This window comes from Takifugu flavidus, chromosome 6 (assembly GCF_003711565.1).
Source record: "Takifugu flavidus isolate HTHZ2018 chromosome 6, ASM371156v2, whole genome shotgun sequence".
Classification (NCBI taxonomy): domain Eukaryota; kingdom Metazoa; phylum Chordata; class Actinopteri; order Tetraodontiformes; family Tetraodontidae; genus Takifugu; species Takifugu flavidus.
Window position 1 is genome coordinate 9,602,176 of NC_079525.1, and position 20,742 is coordinate 9,622,917.

General features: G+C 42.7%; 3 protein-coding genes across 5 annotated transcripts; 2 read left to right on the forward strand and 1 right to left on the reverse strand.

The window, feature by feature from the left end:
• The first annotated feature begins 1,738 nt into the window (after positions 1-1,738).
• Positions 1,739-5,073, forward strand: LOC130526944 (dynein regulatory complex subunit 4-like). Its single transcript, XM_057034935.1, has 10 exons — positions 1,739-1,762; positions 2,011-2,100; positions 2,252-2,449; positions 2,597-2,803; positions 2,881-2,935; positions 2,999-3,204; positions 3,447-3,614; positions 3,707-3,793; positions 3,854-4,033; positions 4,104-5,073. Exons 1-10 carry the CDS (start codon positions 1,739-1,741, stop codon positions 4,173-4,175), a joined length of 1,287 nt encoding a protein of 428 aa, XP_056890915.1. The 3' UTR covers positions 4,176-5,073.
• Positions 5,074-5,136: 63 nt separating this feature from the next.
• Positions 5,137-12,617, reverse strand: gpr83 (G protein-coupled receptor 83). Of its 2 annotated transcripts, XM_057036617.1 has the most exons (4): positions 12,022-12,617; positions 11,526-11,651; positions 8,220-8,353; positions 5,137-6,825 (listed from the first exon to the last, which is right to left on the reverse strand). In XM_057036617.1, the coding sequence occupies exons 1-4, from the start codon at positions 12,457-12,459 to the stop codon at positions 6,111-6,113; spliced, it is 1,413 nt and encodes a 470-aa protein (XP_056892597.1). In that variant the 5' UTR covers positions 12,460-12,617; the 3' UTR covers positions 5,137-6,110. The 2 variants fall into 2 exon arrangements, with proteins under 2 accessions (XP_056892597.1, XP_056892598.1); XM_057036618.1 differs by lacking the exon at positions 11,526-11,651.
• Positions 12,618-13,688: 1,071 nt separating this feature from the next.
• Positions 13,689-17,489, forward strand: ankrd49 (ankyrin repeat domain 49). 2 transcript variants are annotated; one of them, XM_057036529.1, is made up of 3 exons: positions 13,690-14,025; positions 14,349-14,579; positions 16,624-17,489. In XM_057036529.1, exons 2-3 carry the CDS (start codon positions 14,361-14,363, stop codon positions 17,098-17,100), a joined length of 696 nt encoding a protein of 231 aa, XP_056892509.1. In that variant the 5' UTR covers positions 13,690-14,025; positions 14,349-14,360; the 3' UTR covers positions 17,101-17,489. The 2 variants fall into 2 exon arrangements, with proteins under 2 accessions (XP_056892510.1, XP_056892509.1); XM_057036530.1 differs by having other exon boundaries at positions 13,689-14,579.
• Positions 17,490-20,742: the final 3,253 nt, after the last annotated feature.

Here is a 20,742-nt window from a genome sequence, read left to right on the forward strand (position 1 = left end):
GGTTCAATGTGTTGGCCAAGAAGCGCTGCTGCCCAGGGTTGGTTGCTCTCTCAGCTTTCCTAGTTTTAGATGACAGAAAGCAAATAATTCTCTAACATACTCGTGTGAATTTAACTGTACATGGCCTCTAAATGAAAAGTCTGGAAATGAGAAACCTTTACCTTTAAAGATTTGCAGGGAAAAAGCTACTTGCAGTTGTATTTTGAAGTTATGAGTCTGGCTAAACTACTAAGATCATACGGAATGAAATATGAGCTCCTGCATATGATCTGCATTTCAAACAGAAGAGTTGTTCACTTGTTTTTCATCAAAGCCTGGAGCACAACACAAAGCTGCTCCAGCAACCACATGAATTAAGTGCACTGGACCTCTGTCTGTCTGTTTGTCCGTCCATCCGTCCGTCCACCTTCCTGTCTGTCTGCCTTCCTGTCTGTCTACCTGCCTGCCTGTCTCTCTCTCTGTCTGTGTGTACTAGCACGTAAACTGGCATTTTTGGTTTCCAACATGCCTAATAGAATTACTGCTGACACATGATTTTACCTCTGTCATAGCACCGATGGGGACAGCAGCTCTAACATCCCCTTTGACTTTTTCCCCCTTTGTACTCTTTGATATTGGTGAAAGCTAGTTATCAACATTCTTGAAGTTCTAAAAGATTTGAAAACACATGTTTACTCAGCTGTGAATGAGCAGTGGTCACAGAGTTCATGAATCTGCCTCCTCTCACCTCAAAATTTAAGGGCAATGAAATAAAGCCAGGGAATACCTGCAAGACAATGTTACATCCATTCATAAACATGGAAATCATTTGTTTAGATTTTTAAAAGTGGGTAATGTCAGCACCACTGTTGCCCCCAGGAGTGATGCTCTAAGGCTGACAAATAGTCGTTCTCATCTTGATCCATTTTACAATGAGGGTTTTTTTATTTTTTTAATGAACATTGTGTTCCTTATATTAACCTTAATTCCCTATAACCTATAATAACCTTAATAATTAATTAACCTTCACTCATATTGTTGTGAGTGGCAGCATCTGCAGTTGGGTCCCAGACACCCCTTTACCCTCTCAAATGTGGCGAGAGGCTCTTATTAGGAGTCTGTTCCACAACATTCAGCATTCACAAAATCATTTCAACTCATGTTGTTCAGCAGCACCGGGAGCTCATTCAGTCTCATCAGGAACAGAGATAGAGAACGTGTTTTTAACAAAGTCCAACATGAGCAGAAAATAATTGTAATTTAGATACTGTAATCTTCAATGTTTCTGTTTCTCGGACTTTATGAGACAGTTATGATTTATTGTCTAAACACCTGAAGCATTTTTCCAGCCCTGGTGGTCACATGACTCCGTGCTCTAGCTCCTCCCATTGACTTGTGCTGAAGGTCATTGCGAAAGATTCTGTGCCTCAAACTGATCCCAACTCTCCACAGAAACATTTAGTGGTATAGGTGCGTTACAGCCCAGTGGATTTATGTTAGATTCAATCGTAGATCAATGTTTTTAGGTGGAAGTAAGTTGGACCTGTGGCCGCTTGAATAGAGCTCAAAAATGTGATGAGGCCTCTTAGGATAACATTGGACAGGTCACAGCACATCTATAGGAATTAATGGGAAAGGCCTTGGTGAGGTTCACCTTATCTAAAATAAACATTTCGATGGGGCTTTGGCCTTTGATTTTTATGATCAAAGCTCAAATGAGTTGCATAGTATGAGTCTTAACTTTAGCCAGGAAGCAATGATGGAAACAAAATCCAAAACCAAGGTGAGATATGAAGTTTATCAGCCACTAAGGTAACTTGACTCATTCCAGAGACATTAGAGTCTGAAGAAGTGAAAAAGCTTCTCTGATGAGAAGACCTGTCTTCCAGTTTCTATAACATCCCACCAGACTATGCTGGACCTTAACAGAAGACAGATCTGGATGCTAGAGATCCTATATGGAAACAATAAGCCAAGTCAGCAAATAAAGCTTCAATTCATGATCATCGCATGCTTTTTTTTTCTGAACAGACACCAAAAGCAAGTGAAAAAAAGGTCAAGAAGGGGAAAACTTCACAGGTGGTTGATGGTTTGTCGACAGCAGGCATGACCAAAGATCAGGTGAAAGCAGCCACGGAACAATGCCAACAACGCTATCATCAGCTTAGCTATGGCAGGCTGTGGCATAATTTAATATGTGTGTGTGTGTGTGTGTGTGTGTGTGTGTGTGTGTGTGTGTGTGTGTGTGTGTGTGTGTGTGCCTGTGTTCCAGCTGGAGGAGGACATCTTTCGCCTCCGAGAGGACCTGGTCAGAGTATGTGAGGAGAAGACTTTCTTCCAGCAGGAGAGAGACAAGATCCAGAAATTCTGTGAAATCTCCAAGAGGAGCCTGGAGAAGGCAAAGGATGAACTGAGGAACCGACAGAAGGAGAGGGAGGATGAACAAGACCGCCAACGAGTGGAGATCACCGTGAGGAAACACTAAGTTTTTTAAGTTGATCGGATGCAAATTCAGTCAGAGGTTTGGAGAACGTGCAGAATAAATTCACTTTAAATGTCCAGATAAACTTTGCTCATGAAGGAGCCACAGGCGTTTCACTGGATCTTTGCTGTTCAGGAGTTCAAGCAGAAGCTGAAGAACGTGCTATCTGAGCAACACAATGCCACGGCTGAGATGAAGATGGAGGGTGTGGCTACAGCCATGCTGGTCCAGAACCGGAACATGGAGGTAGAGCTTGGCCTTCGGAGGGACAGTCACAGCCTGAATGCCAACCAGAGAGAGAAAGAACAACACACCCAGAACTCCTTTAGAGAGCTCCAGCTGGTGAGAGCAGCTTCAGCTTCTCCCTCCCCAAAGGTCACTTCCTATTTGTTTACCAGTTCTATTCTTCTTCTCCACAGAAGCACCAGGTGGAGTTAATGGACCTGGCCAGCAGCTATGACAGGAGAATCAAAGGTGAGTCAACAAATCTGAAGCTCCAAAACTGTGGAAACACTCCTCCTCCTGTTGTCTGGACAGAAACGGAGGAGAAATATCTCAAAAACCTGCAGTCAGTGCTGGAGGCAGAAGGGAAGCAGCGACAGACTGAGATAAAAAAACTGGATGAGGAGATGAAAACTCAGATGGTGACCCTGGAAGAGGAGCACGGCCGAGCCCACAGAGAGGCTGAGGAGTACTACTCTGCTGTTCAGAGGAAGCTCCTAGAGGATCAGAAACTTCTGAAGGTGAACGCACGTCTGTATGAGTTCAGGACAGCTTCATTTAGTTAGATGTTCTTTAAAGGTTTTTTAATGTTCCTGCTGAGATGGTCAAATATCCGCAGAAATCACCTCAAAGTTACTGTTGAACATTTCAAACATGGTTTTCAGTTTTCTCCTCACTGAACACATTTAAAGTTTTTAGCTTCATTAGTTGTGAAAGCACATTTTTGAAGGCACTGATGTGTGAGCCTTAGTTGGTTTGTCAGAGGGAGCTGGCAGAGGCCACCATGGTTCAGACACAAGCTGGCAGAGAACTTGCAGCAGCTGAGCAGGAGAACAGACGCCTGCGTGAAGCTGTGCAGAAAGCTGAACACAAACTCATTCAAGCTCAGGAGCAGGCAGAACAGTCTAGGAAGGAGAAGGCCAGGATGAAGGTACGTTGGCAGAATTGCTAATTTCAGATTTGCTGAACAAAATCATTTGACTTTAACCCACATAGCAGACTCTGCTGCTGTCATTCCAACAGGTAAGAAATGTACGTGGCAGACAGGTGGAAAAAGAGCTGAGAGACCAGAAGGTGGAGCACGAGCTGCTGCGGCAGTGCTGCTGGGAGGTAAGGTGACACCTGCGTCGCTGGTGCAGCTTCCAGATGTTGACCTGAACATTCCTGCAGCTGGAACGAGAGCGTGACAAGCTACTGAGGACACAGACATACACCATCCTGGAGCTGGAGCACAAGAAGGTATCAGAACTGAAGAAAACTGTGCAGAAGAGAGAAGCGCAGCTGTACGCAGTGCTCTCCACCGCCAACCTGGATCCGACCACAGCTGCCAACGCCACCCAGAAACTCCAGGTTCCAGTTTCAGTTTGGCTAACTCTTCCCAATAACAACACAAACTCACAGGAGGTTTTCCTGATTTTAGGACATTTTGGATTCCAAAGACGCCACCATCAAGGCCCTGCAGAGGGAGCTGAGCTCTGCCGGACCCACCTAAGGAGGCAGGGCACTAAGACCTGATGATCATACACAGCTCTAAATGTGACGTGAAGACTGGCATCCAGGATGACATCAGGACTGTGACCCATATTTAGAGAGAGAAGCATCAGATTGCCTGACAGCAGTGCTGAGGAGGCACCAAGAAACTTGAGGATTCTATTATGTCCAAGGTTAGTGTTCTATGTTTGGGACAGCTAAACACAGACTGGCTGGTGTCCTACATGTCCGACCTCCCGCTGAGGGAAGTGAACTGCTGCTGCTGCCTTTGTGTGACTTCTCCTGTGCAGACTAGGAGGTGGTTAAACAAATATGTGCCAGAGGAATGTGGCCTTTGCTCATCAAGGCAAAGTAGCTGCAAAATCAGTGTGGAATTATTTATAAAACACTTTTGGACATGTTAGCATCAGGTGTGTTCAGAAAATTGAAGGGAAAATGAGAAAAAAATGCAAACATAACTAAACTGATTCATTTTTTAAGCATTATTATGGAATGTTTTCTGATTTAATGATAGTTCAACATTGAAACCTTATTTGGCATGCTCATCTTTTCATCTTAATGTCTGCCTGACATCATCATCTGTCTATCATCTTATAGATAACAGAAACTGCACAAACTGAGCTTTCGAAGAGAAAATGTTCCAAAGATCAGACCTAACCAACCCACTCTTCTACAGTTTATACAGGCACTGTGGTGTTAAGGAGTGTCTTATGCCAACAAAGTGGTCAGTTAGAATCACTTTATATATATAGGTCCTTGCGGGTTGTGTACTGGCCAATAATCTGCTGTGTGTAGGTATAGGCAAGTTACATGTAGTGAAGCTACAGGGTACAATGAATTTGGATGGATGGATGATAGCATCAGAATTAAGGTAGACTCCTATTTTATTGAACAACGGGCTAAAAATATACAGATGTCTTATTTTTGTTGGTGGCATCACAAAAGATAAGACTGAATCAAGATCATTTGCTGTCTAAATACATTTATTATTGGAACCACAATTACAATAACATATTGGCACCGCCTGTTTGAAGCCAAGCAAATTTCACCAGTTTTTCACAAGACGTGCACAAAGACGTTCTTTTAAAAACATTTCTTTTGTCTGGGACACAACACATTCACAAACGCAGAACTACAATATTCTCACACAATATTTTTAATAGTGGAAACTATTACAGTATTATTGCAGTTGGTTTGTTTGTTTCTTTCTATAAGAATACTTCACATGTCTTCACTATGTCAGATAAAAACTGCAATAGAAAAGGTTGCTTTGCAGACTTTATGGTACTATTTACGCTATAAAATTTTATTCACGAAAGAACTATGAGCCGTTAATGTATAATATTTGAATGTACCTGAGGTTAGCCCTTCAAATTTTACAGCTGATGAACAAAAAATGGCCACTGAAGGAAATGCCGTACACCAGTCTTGATATATCATATTTGGTCTGTCATCACCACGTTTTAAAAAGTGCAGAATGTTAATTAAAAAGGAAGCCAACACCTAAGAGAAATCTTTCTTTTTGGAGATTCACAGCAACGACAGGAACAGCAACAGTAGTTTTGACATAAGATACTGGGGATGACATGGTTGCCTCTCACAGTGTGAAGACTCCTAACCTGTAAATATACAGATATGCACATTGTGGTCATTTCACTGCGTTTAACCCATCCCGAAGGGCTAGTGAGCAGCAACCATGTGGGTCAGTGGTCGAACCTGTGACTTTTGGTTCCAAGGTCATTTCTCTAATCCCTGTTGCTAAACCAGATGTTGAAATTACCATAATAAATTGTTTAAATTTGCCACAAAATCCTTGGTATGGCTTTTATTTATTTTTGATTAGTGGGATAACAAAACAAGAGAGCTCTTGCTCGTGGTGAGCACCAAGCTCAGAATACCAAAAAACAACATCTGGTCTCATCATGTCAGTATTGTGTCAGCTTATGGCAACGATGGGCTCCACTGAGAGTATGTCAGTTCTGCCTGTGAGGACATGCCCAGCAGTGAAGAGCACGTGCGCATCCTTACTGTTGTGGCATTGACTGGATGAGGCCTGCCTCTGTTTTGAGGATGAGTTTCCTGACTGGGATAGCACACACCTTGGCCTTGAGCTTTCATGGGTATCAGGCCAGGCGACCCTGTGGCACGGACTGCAAGCTGCAACAGGGCGAAGGTCCGGCTCCAGTTTAATCACAGCATTCTTCCTCCAACACATGTCAAAGAGGAGCCTCAGCTCCTGACGGAAGGTGGGATTCAGACAGCAGTAGATAAATGGGTTGTAGCAGGTGGAGCTCATAGCCAGCCAGTGAAAACAGAAGTAGAGAGCATTAGAGGACTGAATGGTGTGACTGGACAGCAGGACCACGTAGCAGTTGAGCGGGAACCAGCAGATGGCGAAAACCCCAACAACCAGGAGTAACATGGTTAATGTTCGCCTTCGCTTTTTCCTCTGGGCTGCGTACTGAGCGGTTGTTGTGTCGCCGATGGAGTTGTGACGCCACAGTCGGCAGGCAACTGTAGTGTATGAGGCAGTGATGATGAGGAGAGGCAGCATGTAAAGAAGTATGAAGGTCAAGAGGTCAATGTACTGCCAGTAGACATCTGATGGTTCTGGAAAGTCTGGGACACACAAGCTGCGCTCCTTTTCCTTGCTGGTGTGGACAAAAGTGGGAAGGAATATGGATTAGGCTCATTTCATAGGAGAAAAACTGAAATAAAAACTTTCTTTCTACTTAATTAGGTCAGTCCAAATACACAAGTAGCATAAACACACACAGGTCCAGAAAAAGATGCAATGTCGAAGATCATTTCCCAAAATGTTTGTTTTTCCATCCATCCATCCATCCTCTACCGCTTATCCGGGGTCAGGTCGCAGGGGCAGCAGCCTAAGAAGAGAAGCCCAGACTTCGCTCTCCCCAGCTACTTCTTCCAGCTCATCCGGGGGGATCCCCAGGCATTCCCAGACCAGTCGAGAGACATAGTCTCTCCAACGTGTCCTGGGTCACCCAGGGGGCATCCTAACTAGGTGCCCAAGCCACCTCATCTGGCTCCTCTCAACACGGAGGAGCAGCGGCTCTACTCCGAGCTCCTCCCGGATGGCAGAGCTTCTCACCCTATCTCTAAGGGAGAGCCTAGTCATTCCCTGTAATCAGGGTGACCCCTCCCATATGCCGAACACACAATATGAACATATGTGGAGGGGACCCCATCTTGAGCAATGTGAGCAAACTTTGCAGAGCTCCCCACTGTGAGAATTGTGTAGATGACGCCCCATTTGGCTCGGTTAACCCATTATGAGGCATGAATACAGTTAGCAAGAGCCTAACCTGCTGGTGCAGAAGTGGTGCTGTGATCTGCTAATAATTGTGCTTAATAACATTTGCAAATCTAATCCAGAGTTGTCAGATGTAAATTAACTTTTGATTTAATAAACCCTTTGCAATTTTTGTCACACCTGTGGGTTAAGTTGGCCCTTTTTTGTCCTGTCTCCATGTTGGTTTTGTGACTTCCTGTTTTATTTTGAAACTAACTCTCCTCTCGTTTCAGGCCACTCACCCTTCCTTATGTGTCATCAGTCCAATTGTCTTCCCTGATTCCTGATTGTTTCCAGCTGTTCCCCATTACCCCCCCATGTGCTTATAGTCAGGTGTCTCCCTTGGTCCTGATTGAGATTGAGTGTATTGTGTCTTTTGTCATGATCACCAGCTTGTCCTTCATAGTCACGAGAATCTTAGAAACTTTCACAGCCTTTGTTTTTCTGGTTCCTTGTAAAAGAGTGTTTTTTATTGACTTTGCCCCCTTTTTTTTGGATTTCTTTAGTTTAGTCGTTTTTTCTGTTTCATCCCTCCTTGGAGGCGTCTTGAGTTCAAATAAAGACTGTTACTTCCCGAAACTCTGCACTTGAGTACTGAGTGAGTCTTGTCAATTTTGCCATGAAGACACAGATCTCTCTGCCATCCATATGTCTCAGCCAAAGAGAAGCTACTTCACAATTCTGGACAAACAAACTTTGTCAAAATGAAAAATACACATTGCACGGTTGTACCTGTAGGTGAAGGTCAGCAGTTTCTGGTAGATTGCATGAGGGAGAGAGAAGCAGCTCGCCATGATCCAAATGAGAGTGACCCAAAGCCCACCTTGTGAAAGCGTCATGCGAGGTCTTAAAGGATGTAAAATCACCTGTAAGCATTCAGACAATCATGGTGGTAAATGTTGATCACCACACAGTCAATCCACCAAAAAAAAACAAAATGGTTGTAATATAACCTTGTGGGAAAGTTTGCTTTACTGTTATATATATACTGTATATATAGTAATCAGCATACTCATTTTTATTTTTTTTCCAAATGGTGTCAGTTTACTAAACATTAAACAGAATCATCCACTCACCATCAAAGGTTCATACAAACAAGAAATGCGAGGGGAAAATATGTTACTTTTGCACTAAATGGTGCCTGAGATTTACAGAAAATACTTTAATCATGGGAACAGATGTATAAAGCGATGTATATATGATGTAAATACAGAAACAGTATAAATAAGATGTAAATACAGAGACAGTCCAAACTGTGCTAAATTAAACCCTAAGCTGCATCCAAACTCGCCCCATTCCCTATATAGTGCACAAAGTAGGGAGTACAACATTCTGTACACTATTTAGTGCACTCATTGTATTCCATAATGCATTGTTAAAAGTTGTGTATGGAACAATATGTACATCATCCTTTTCAGAGCTAAATATGACTTTAATGATGAATGAAGGTAAATATTAAGAACACAGAACATCAACCTGAAAAGACCACCAAAAGAGTGTTAGAAAAAGCAAAGATGAGAGAGTGAAAAAGAGAGTGAGGCCACACCAGCAACAAGACCGAGCCCACCACCATCAGATGTGTTGCTTTCAATTGAGGGGCCCCTCTGCATATTGACTTTAACATAATCTATATATCCTAATCTTTTATCTCTTGTACCATTGATTTGTGCTCTCAAGAGCGAAACATCAATATTTTCCTGATCATTGTGTTCCTCTGTGCAACACTGACTGGCCAGAGTGCAGCAGAAGCTCATACCACAGGTAACATCTTCAAGGTTTCTTTAGGTCTGAAGAAACAACTGTTGTACATACAGTATAATATAGCTCTTTCTTCTTGTCCACAATGAAGAAAAAACATTCTATAGATTGAATGGAGCTGGCGAGACATTAAAGGCGTCAGCCTCAATGACCTCATCAATGAGCAGTAAGATTTGGCCGATGCAGATCTCACCCTCTTGAGAGTCTCTCCTCACCACACGCTCAGTCATCCAGAGCTCAGAGATGCAAACTGATGTGGGTTGTCAGGTAGGACAAGTACTTTTCTCCATTCAGCTCTCCTGGTTTTCAAGAGTCACTCTCATCATCTCATCTGTCCAGAACCTTTGAAAATTCTGTCTTCAGATATGTTTTGACTAGATTCTTCCTGCTCTGGAAGGATATTCATAATTTTTGACTTTCCAGAGTATGATACTTCACAGACTACAAGCCCCCTCCATAGACCTGTGACAGCTCCACCTCCTTTTTCTCGATCCCACATCTGCACAGAGGCACCCCCCTCCTCCAGACAACCAGCACAGAATGCAAAGCTCTGGGTCCTGACAACATCCCTCACTGTTTACGATTACGACTGCACAGGAGAATGTGCAGATGTCTTCAAAAACATCTTTAAGACCTGCCTGAGTTAGGCGGTTGACCTCACCTGCCTCATGGCCGCCACCACCATCATTCTGCTCCTGAAGAAGACAGCTAGTCATTCGTCTACCCACCCCCACCCTGGATCCCTTCCCGTTCGCACACTGGTCCGGTCGCCCAACCAAGGATCTCATCATCCTCGCTGTCCACACAGGGCTTTATGCATCTGGACAATAATTTTGTTACATCCCCCCATTCACAACAGCTCAGTGTCAACTGTATTTATAGATTTATCATTTTACTGGGTTGTCCAGCATCTTTGCTCATTTAGTTATATGGTATTATCATATATTTTATAGTTATTGCTGTTTTTTTGCACCTATACACATATATTCGTCCTGTGCCATATTATATAATCTTGCAGCAAGTGTTTTTTAGTTTAGTTTTATTCAGTGTTTTACAGTCTGTACTCCATTTGTTCAGGAGTTACAAAAGACAAGAAAGCTTTATTTATCAATTGTGCAAAACATGAATAGACTTAAATCTCTTTTTTGACCGATTTTGCCAGAGGAAAAGAATCTGCCTAATAATTAGATAAGAACGCAGTGTTGATCTTCTTGGACCACAGTCTCCCTCACAACTGCACAGCTACACAAGTACTCATCACCTAATGTGCTTAAATCCAATAAGCATTCAAATTTATAGTAATTTTTTTTATTGAAAATATCAATTAAAATGAGAATCACAGGTTTTGAAGACATAAATGGTTAGCAGTGGTGCTAGTAGGGGGAGTGCAGGAGAAAAAACATCACATGTTGAGGAACTTTAGTGTTCGTGTCAATAAGGTCTAATGAAACACTGACCTGCCTCTGAAGATGCTGCTCCAGGCTATTTATCTAGGAGCATCACCTCCAAACTGAGCTTTCTCTGACATCAAGTCCAAGAACATCTAGTTAGAAACTGCAAACTTCAATGTTCAAATCCAAATGACGCTGCGGAACTGCTTGTGCTCAATCAACTCAATCAGGCCTCTGTTACCCCACTGGGTCATGGTTTCCTCTCCTCTCCTCTCCTCTCTCTCCTCTCCTCTTCTCCTCTCCTCTCCTCTCCTCTCCTCTCCTCTCCTCTCTCTCTACCCAGCCGGCCATCAGCAATGAGCCTGGTCCTGCTCAAGGTTTCTTCCTGTTAAAGGGGAGTTTTTCCTTGCCACTGTTGCTTGTCTGGGGTTAGGCCCTGGGATTCTGGAAAGCGCCTTGAAACAATTTTGATTGTAAAAGACACTATATAAATAAAGATTGTTGATAAAGATCGATTGAAGGTTGCAGCCAGCCACGTCATCTGTCAGTCAGATACAGCTTTCAAGGTCCAGATATACTGCTACTGTACCAGATTTAAAGCTAAATCTGGCAGATTTTTGAGTTAAAGAGGAGTTTTCAAGATTTTTCAAGAGTTAAAGATTTTTCAAGATTAGTTAATTTGCAAATTCCGAGAAATTAGTTTTGGTTTTATGATACAATTATTCTATATTAATGTCAACTTGTTTTTTTGTTTTTTGTTTTTTTTACATAGGAGGTTTGTTTCTTTGGACCTCATGGTCAAACACCTCAAGAATTCTTCCTCATCATTTTTCTTGTGCTTCTGCACATCTGGAGTCTGTAAGTGGGGGCGTTTCAGCTCATCACAAACCTGTCGTCTATCCAGTGAGATTGCCGTTAGCGTCAGGGTGGAGACATGCAGCGAGCAGTACTGGACGAAGCGACTGATGTGACACATTATCCTCCCAAACACCCAGGTACTGTTCACAAACCGGACCTGAGGCGACACACACACACACACACACACACACACACACACACACACACACACACCACACACACACACACACACACACACACACACACACCAGCGTCGAAATAACATCTGGAAGCTAAACATGTTAAATATATTGTTAAAAAATATTAAAGATTAGTACATCAAAATGAACATCTGAACACGCACGCACGTAAGTCCCTGTATGCGCGCGTGCGCGTCCATCTCCTTTGTTTATATTCAGACAGAATATTTATCCCTCTGGATGTGCTCTGATGTGCAACTTTTTAGACCCCACGACAAACTCATTAATCAGTTATGTAAAGAAGAGTCATAAAGAAAAAACGCACAAATTGGTGAGAGGTCATCGTACCAGAGTGAACGGGGTGTTCAGCACCGTGATGAAAATATCCGCCACTGCAAGGTTCATAATGAACAGGCTGGTGGCGGACGGGCTGCGCTTTTTCTTCAGCACTACGTGACACACCAGGACGTTTCCAAACAGGGAGACAGCGATGATGAGTGAGTAAGCGGCCACCAGCAGCGCCTTGACACCCCCGTCCTGCGACTCCCTGCCTTGGCGCTTCTGGCTGGCGAGAGAACGCCAGTGCTCCAGCATTCTGTCGTCAAAGTCCATCAGTAAGACATCGGAAGTGCGATTATCCTGGTGCACAGAAACATTCTGCAACCGCTCCGCTGAAGATGTTGAGGAGTCGTTTACCGGGTACCAATCTGTTGCTCCCGCAGCTTCCAGGCTGCCAGTAATCCAGAGCAGCGCGGACAGCTTTAACCGTGCGCAAACACTTCGCATTTCACTTGATTCTACTTGTTCTCCTCTTCCACTCCTGTAAAACCCTGCTGTGATCTCTGTGATTCCTGTCTCAAAGAAACGTGCAACAGGTTACCGAGCGCGACTCTGGCAGGAGGCTTTTAGAACCAGGAATATCCGCGGGGGGGCATCGTTGCGCGCGCGCGTGTGTGTGTGTGTGTGTGTGTGTGAGAGAGAGAGTGTGTGTGTGTGTGTGTGTGTGTGTGTGTGTGTGTTGGGGAAGGGGGGCAAACACACACACGGACCCTGGACTTAAGAGGAGACCGTCCTATCAGAGAAAACGCACACAGATTATGATGACAGTAATGTGATTTCCCAAGTTTAACTTCTTATTTCAAATTTCAGCCAATCTCACAAAAATCAAGTTAGGTTTTTTTTAAAGGGGGTGATTCCTTCTTGTTAGAAGAAAGAGAAGAGCCACAGTTCGTTTCAAGTTTGAAGTATTTCACAAAAAAACTCGGAGGTTCCAACACACATGTTTGCTTTGTTTGGAACTGTAGGAGTTATAGCAAGAGTCAAAAGAAAAACTCAACCAAGACTACTGACTAGACAAAAATAGTGAACAATCCATAGACAGACAGAAAGAGATGCCAAAGGATGAAATCTACATTCATCTGTACAAAAAGAAAATACTACTACAGTTATTTTTTCAGTGCATTGGTTTCTGGGGAGTCAGGGCGCAGTTTTAACAGTTGCTTGGGACAGCACAGGTTTGGTTTGTATAGGGTCGGTGGGGAAGGGGGACGTCATGAATCGGGTGCAGCCTGTTTGGTCTCTCTCTGGTATCTCCGAACAGGCCCACAAGGACTGAGGCATTGTCTTTGTGGACTGGTGGCAGCACAACCCTCCAGATCAATGAGGTGGCGCTCTGCTGTAGGCACAAACACTCTTCTCCACCGGTGATGTACAAGTACCTGAGATCTCACTAGAACACAAAAACTTGTATATGTGTTATATTGATGTGTATATTGGAATGTACGGTATATTGTGCTGCTGTAACACTTCCATTTTCCACACTGTGAGATTCTAAATTATGTTAGTCCTATTCTTCTAACGCAGCGAATTATTGCAGCAACGTCTCTTTTCCTATGAATCAATTTCTTATTTAATTATTAATTTTGTTTATATTTATCTTTAATTTGTAGTTTAAAAATGTCCGTTTGGTGGCAGAAGCGAGTAGATCCACTGTTTATATGACAACATTGTAGAAGAAGAAGAGAAGGACGAGCGTGGAGGATACGGTGCGGACCGATTATTGATGATGGCAGCACTGGCCCGAGCAAAAGAAGTTTTTAATTCAGAAAGGGTGGAAGTCAAGAAATTTTAAAGCATTTATAGAACACAGGATTATTATAGGGGATCTTGTTTTTTTGTAACTGGAAAAATCTTTCTGACTGTAACTGCACAAGCTTACGCCCTAAATCCAAATCAGGAGGGGGCGGTAGTGTTCGCGGGGTAGAAAACCGCCATAAAAAGAAGAAGAAGAAGATTCGCTCGCAAATTTATTCCACAAATTTATAGGAACGCTGGTCAGAATTTGCAGAAAAGGTGAGCCCAAAACCTGTGGGGGCACAGTGTTTTTAATGATCAAAGATGATAAAAATACGCCTGCATTTGTAGTTCAAACAAATTTAAGAACATTACTGAATGTTGCTAGGGAAGGTCAGGTTAAAACTGCCTCCATTCAGGGTAAAAACTCTTTTTGCTGTCCCCTTGAATGAAGCAGCAGTTTTGCAAATCTATTCCTGCTACTCTCAAATACTCCAACCAGCTGCACTGACCAGCAGTTGTGATGCATCCAGGGAGTTTTATATTATTTCTTCTGGCATATTTAAGGGATTTCCAGTGTGAAAATTTTATATAATTGGCAGAAATAACAGAAGATGGATTTCCCTGAAGATTTCAACCAGCTTGAGCTTCTGAATACGCATGATCACCTGATCCCCAGAGGGGCCAGCAGCCTGTGGTCTGGGAGCAAAGGAGAGGAGGAAGAGTTTGAGGAGGAAGAGTTGCTGCACAGTGAGGAATGGTATCTAGAAAAAGAAGGGGCTCTTCAAGACAAACCAGAGGAGCTCATTCTGTGGGCAGCTGAACACAATCGGGTAAGTGGAGCGTTATTTTGTTCTGCGATGTGTTTGCGTATACTGTATTTTTGTAGGAATTATTTATTTTTTTAGGTAAAACAGAAGAAAACTTTTAATTTACATTGTTTAAAACACACTGAGTCAATCTTGGAGTATAACAGATACTATATAAAAAGTTGATAGAGAATAATAATACTAGCCATTGTTAAGAAATGAAAAATGTACAGATAGATTATAAAAGGATAGGTGCAGACATTAATGTCTCCTGGTAGCATACAGGTTAGGTTAGGGTAGGGGGGTTAGTTTGGATGGTTGGGACTAGCCTGAATTGGGGTTAATGTTGGAGCCAGCCAGGACATCAACCTTCTGCCTCCCCCCTCGTTGGTCAATAACATGTTCCAAGCCTTCACAACAGGAAAACCCTTTGCTTCTCTTTAAGAATGTTTTTATTCTAACAAAACATCTAAGCTCTCAGTGGTTCTACAGAACTAGGAGGAATCTCTGACATGTCCTTTTCAGTTTAAAGGGGACTGATTACATTACTTTACTCTCTGCATTAAAATTCAGTGCCGCTTCTGATGTAATTTGATTTTAATTAAAAAGGTGGGACTGAGGCTTTTGTCTGTGAGACGACACTTGCGCAGCCCTGCAGTGCCTACACTGCTTACACATTGAGTGTTCTACATACTAAGTAATAAGCACTTTGCTCCTATATGCCGCCAAATTCCAACAGTCGGTAGACAAGAAAAGCTAATTGCATATTGATTAAGTTAATGTCTTAGAGAAAGTAAACAAATAAAATGGATAAAGCTTGAACACTTGAAAATTGTCCAATCAATTCCACCTAACTCAAAGAAATCGTGAGTGGAGAATCCAACATACAGTAAGCTTCTGTACGTTTTCACTGTTTTTTAACACATCTGGTTGCTATGGTTCCTTTGGGGAGAGAAATGTAGAGACAAAAGCAAGTTCAGCTGTACCTCCATTTACAGACGAGACGTTCTTGTGAAGGTGGCAGATACGATCATTACCTCGTCGCCCTTCTGAAACTTTTACAGATGCTCATGTTGCACACAGCCGATGGTTTGTGTTTTATAGGTCTCATTTACTCCCAAGAAGTTTCACTCCTTGTTTGCTTGTGAGGATGTTGCGAGGTAATTCATGTTTCAAAAAACTTTATTGTCCATCACATAGTGGCAGCTCAAAACATAAATGCCATGAAGACATAAAAACAGATTCAAACCACCATGGTTTTGCTTTGAACAAACAAACAAAGCAAAATATATCCATCTCATTAGTTTGAAGTGTGTTTTTTAATGTCTCTGTGTTTGTTTTGAGCTCTGTCACTACACAGAACTTGTATCCACCAGTCCTGAATGACCTCTAGAGGTCATTGATGTTTTACCTTTTCATTGCAATCAGTTTGGGGCAAACTTAGTACTTTTTTGATGCTCTGTAAACAGTACAAAAGTAAATAAAATAATTTAAATAGAAATATTGCAGTTTTGATGCATTAAAAATGACCACTCAGAGAGGAACAGATGGAACAAAAGTAGAAATCTCATCAGTGTTAGCATAGATACCTACTAATAAATCCTTTTAGCAGAAGATAGAATCTGGGATGTTGCTCTTGCAGAGCCTCAGAACAGTCCGTGCTGCGGGTTGGTGAAGTCCCTGATTATGCTGTGGGTTCTGCTGTGACAGAGCTTGAGAAGAGAAATGTCTTTTTGCCACCCCCTTCCCCCCCGACTTTAATAGATGCAACTCGTTTCAGCAAACCAAGGCTCCCAGGGGTGGGAGTTAAAGTAGAGGGACTAAGCCTAATGCTGGCCTGGCAGAACACCACGGTTCCCCTGTGGCCCCATGGCCCCCAACTGGCCCCTTAAGTGACTAAAACTCTCCCTCTCCTTAACTAACATCAAATTGACTCCATGGAGAAGCACACAGTTACCCTAAAGAACAAAAATATTGTAGCAGTTTGGTATTTTATCCAACCTAAAGTATCAAAATTAACTAGCAATGGTTTGTTTTGACTTTGAGTATGGCTGTGATTTTCTTTTAGATTTCAACTATTCACCGTCTGTTAGCCGAGAGTCCATCGTTGGTGAACTGCTGCGATGATGACGGTTACACTCCGCTGCACCGCGCCGCATACGGCGGCCACGTGGATGCCCTTTCTGCTTTACTTGCTGCTGGGTCAAAGGTCAACCCGCAAACCATCGATGGGTGGACGCCCCTTCACAGCGCCTGCCGCTGGAGTCGCGTCGCTGTGGCGAGCCTCCTACTGAGACATGGAGCCCAGCTAAATGCTCAGACAAATGGAGGACTTACGCCCCTGCACCTGGCTGCTTCTCACACCAGTTTCTTTAAAGCAGACTCTGTTCACACGCTGGAGCTCCTACTGTCTCAACGCCACCTGAAGCTCGGGCTGCGCAGCAGCAGCGGGGAAACCGCTGGCGAGGTGGCTCGCTGTAGCGGCCTCCATCACTTCCTGTTTGAGATGGTAGATGAGTGTGTCAATGTCGTTCCCGTGCCATGAATGAATGTAAGTATTTAACATACTGGAGCAATGTATCAACCAAAAAGACATGTTTCACAACATGGCATGAATAATGCAGAGTACTTTTCCTGCTCTATTCTATTATCATCTTCTCTGTATTCAGATTATCCTTTTCTTTTTACTGTTCAGGTGTATATTTGTGATTTTAATTAAATAATTCTGCCAGAATGTACAGTTCCCTTTGTCTCACCCCAACAGCGGGTTAGTGTGCTGCAGTGTTCATGAAGGATGAGGACATTGTCTCCTTTTTCTGTTTCATGTGTCACTTATACTGTTGTGGTTCGTCTAAGAAGGTTTATGAAATGTCCTTTAGAACACATTTTTGTGTGGTTCTGAACATGTTCAGGAATTAAACGGCATTTGAAGGCTCTCTGCCTGATGTTTAATAGCTCTGGTGCTTTAAATCTTGTGTTCATGATGTTTTCTGAAGCCTAAAGGCAAAAGACCCAAACAGGCTGGAGCCTGGGGGACCCAGGGTTTGAAGCGCCACAGGCCTTATGCTGTATTGATTAGATGGTTGCGACCTTCAGTGTTGATTTTGAGCTTATTACTGAAGCTCCTTCAATTTTTGTCTCCATTTACTGGCTCACTCTGAACCCCCACCACCCTCCCTGAGAAAGGAGCTGGACTGACCTGAGCTTTTCTGGTTTAACCATCAGCATTATGGTGGTTTCTGTAAATGGATGTTTTTATATCATTATTATTCTGATCCAGTCCTCAGTTTTCCTGCTGTGAGTGACTACATGGCTAAAAGAGGAACATTATCTCCAGCATGTCAGGAGCTGCCGTGAATCAAGCTTACCTTTGGAAATAAAGCTTCCTCTTTGACTCTTCTTAAATGACCAACCTTGAATAATTCCCTGGAGGACAAATTGAATGCTCAGAGAGTGGTCAGTTATGTTGCCCATCACAGCAAACACGAAGCATCTTGTGTAACCATGCCAGAAATACTTTTCTGTGGCTGTTGGTGGGGGGGCTGTGAAAATCTGTTTTTTTCCAATTTGAACCATTTGCTTGGGCTCAGTCAGTCTTTCCAGATAAGATTTGCATGATACATGCTTTTTGCACATTACTGGTGGCTCCCTGCCGTCCTTCAGGGACTCTTAGACCCAGTTCCTGCGCTTATGAAATGATGAATATCAAAGATCTGTCAGCTGGGAAATTGAGATTTTATAATGCAATTACATGGCTAATAATATGCAATAGAGAAATTCTGAGTAAACAGATGACTCACAAGGCAGAATATGGGTTCCAAATCCCAAAGACATTATATCATTATTAAGACTTTATTGACTGATGATGTACAATGAAGTTCCCAGCAGGAGCACCGACAGATGTGCGTGATGAGAAACTGGAAGCTGGAGAGAAACTGAGGGGTCAGCTGGTCCATGGGGCATGTAGGGAATCTTGTGCGCTACCCCATGATGCACTGAGAACACTTAAATATGAATTATATCTTTTAAAGCTAAAATTCTTTACAGCTACTTTAGAGAGCTACTTTACCCATTACCTCGATTTGTTCTCTCTCAATGCTTTTTTTTAGCCCTTTTAGCAAATCTGGTTGCTGTGGTAATGATGCATTTAGAGGCAAAGACAACCTCCGGCTCTCTGGTGAATTTAATTTAAGGTGCCAGCTGGAAGGTGTCAGATATAATTGTTCCTTCTATTTGTCCTTTAATTATTCAAGATGTCTCCTCAGACAAAATTTAAAAAGTCACTCTTGTTTATAGATTCTATGAATTAATTATGAATGCTGGTTTAGAAGTAAATGTCTTTAGATTCTTAGATAGTTTTAGCAAACCAGCAGCCCTTCCAGGCATTTGAAGTGGAAGGATTAAAGTGTAATCACAGAAATGCTTGATGGACTTTAAATACTTGGAGGTTTTCCTTCCTTCTGCAGCAACATGGAAATGTTGACAGAAGCTAAGACACCTGCTGCATGCGGGAGCAATAGCCCCTACTTGGATGGTTATTTTTGCTGAAGCTGAAGCGATTTTTAATATTCACCATATATGACTGGGTTTAGGTGGGCAACAATGACCAAACCTGTGGAAGACAGTTGTTAGGTAAGACAAACCAACATGTTGACCTATCCAGGATGGTTCAGCAGGTCCAGCAGCTGAACTACGTTCAGTTGAACCACAGAACTGCGCACACAGTTAATGTACAGCTACCCAGTGAGCACAGGTAGGGACCGGCAGGACCCTGAGGAGTGGGTGGACACACACACATATAGATCTGACATTGCAAAGAAGACAAAGGAACAGTACAAAGATGCTAAATGCAGGTGAGATGATGAGAATTGGAGTAAAACTCAGAATTTTCACAGCTTTAATTAGCTAACAAGCATATCAATTATCAAGAAACTCCTGCCACTGAATATTTTGTTGAAGTGAGAAGAGAAATTAGAGATACGGTAATATTTGAGTCTCTTCACTTCTTTTTTACTAAATGGCAAAACCCTCCCCCCAAAAAACGTACATATTTTTCTTTAATTTACAAACTTCATCCAATAGTTGCGAGTCAGAATTAAGACTTTTGTAAAGAAACAACACGGCTGGTTTTTGAACTCGAAGGAGTTTGAGTTGAGGTGAGAATCCTGCAGTCAGGAATTCAACACATCTAAACGTGTGACTGAGCTGCAGAGGAGGGTAGTGTGAGGGTAGTTGGCCCAGCAGGCCCACAGATGGAGTTAACCTATTTTCATTAGAGCTTCATCCAATTATGGAGTAATGAGTCTTGTCAGGAGATGATACTTGTTAGGGGTTAGTTTGACCAGGACCCAAATGCAGACTGGAAACAGCCAACTTGGCTGAACAAAAACAAAAAGAAGCCTTGAGCGCTGCGGGGAGAAATCCCACTTGTTCCTTCTGCAAAGGAGGGAGGCATGGTGACCTTGAGCAGAGAATGAAACACGATTACAAATCTTAAATCTCAAAAAAGGTCCACGTTACCACAACACTGACAAAACAACACTGTCACCAGCCACAGCTGCAGGAAAGTGGCTCCACCACGCCCCCTGGAGAAAGAACAGAGCAGGAACAAAGAAAACAACCACCAAAGCACATCAAGGACCCTGACAATCAATCAATCAACCAATCAATCAATCAATTTTTATTTATATAGCATCTTTTACAATCAAAATTGTTTCTAGGCACTTTACAGAATCCCAGGGCCTAACCCCAGACAAGCAACAGTGGCAAGGAAAAATTTCCCTTCTTCAATGCTAAAGGTGTTGCTGGAGCATCACTTGTCAGCGTGACTACACCTACATCTTAATAGGATTAGCATCACTGTTCTATAGAGGTACACCCATAAATAACCTGAACATCAACCCATCATGATGTATTAACAGTTACAATAATTTGCAACCACTTTGATTGTTCCCCATAATCAGCACGGAGGGATTTTCGATCTAGAGTCTGGTTTATTATTGTGGCGTCGGACAGAAGGAAGAAAAATCAGATGAAGAAAGAAGATCATGTTCATAACGTTTATAAAAGTGATCAAGGTTTCGAAGTTCACAAACACCCACATGCAATTTTCCAAATGTCAGCCATCTGCAAATTGGAACTGTTCCCATCAGAAGAACTGATGAGGTGGGAGGTGTGTGTGTGTGTG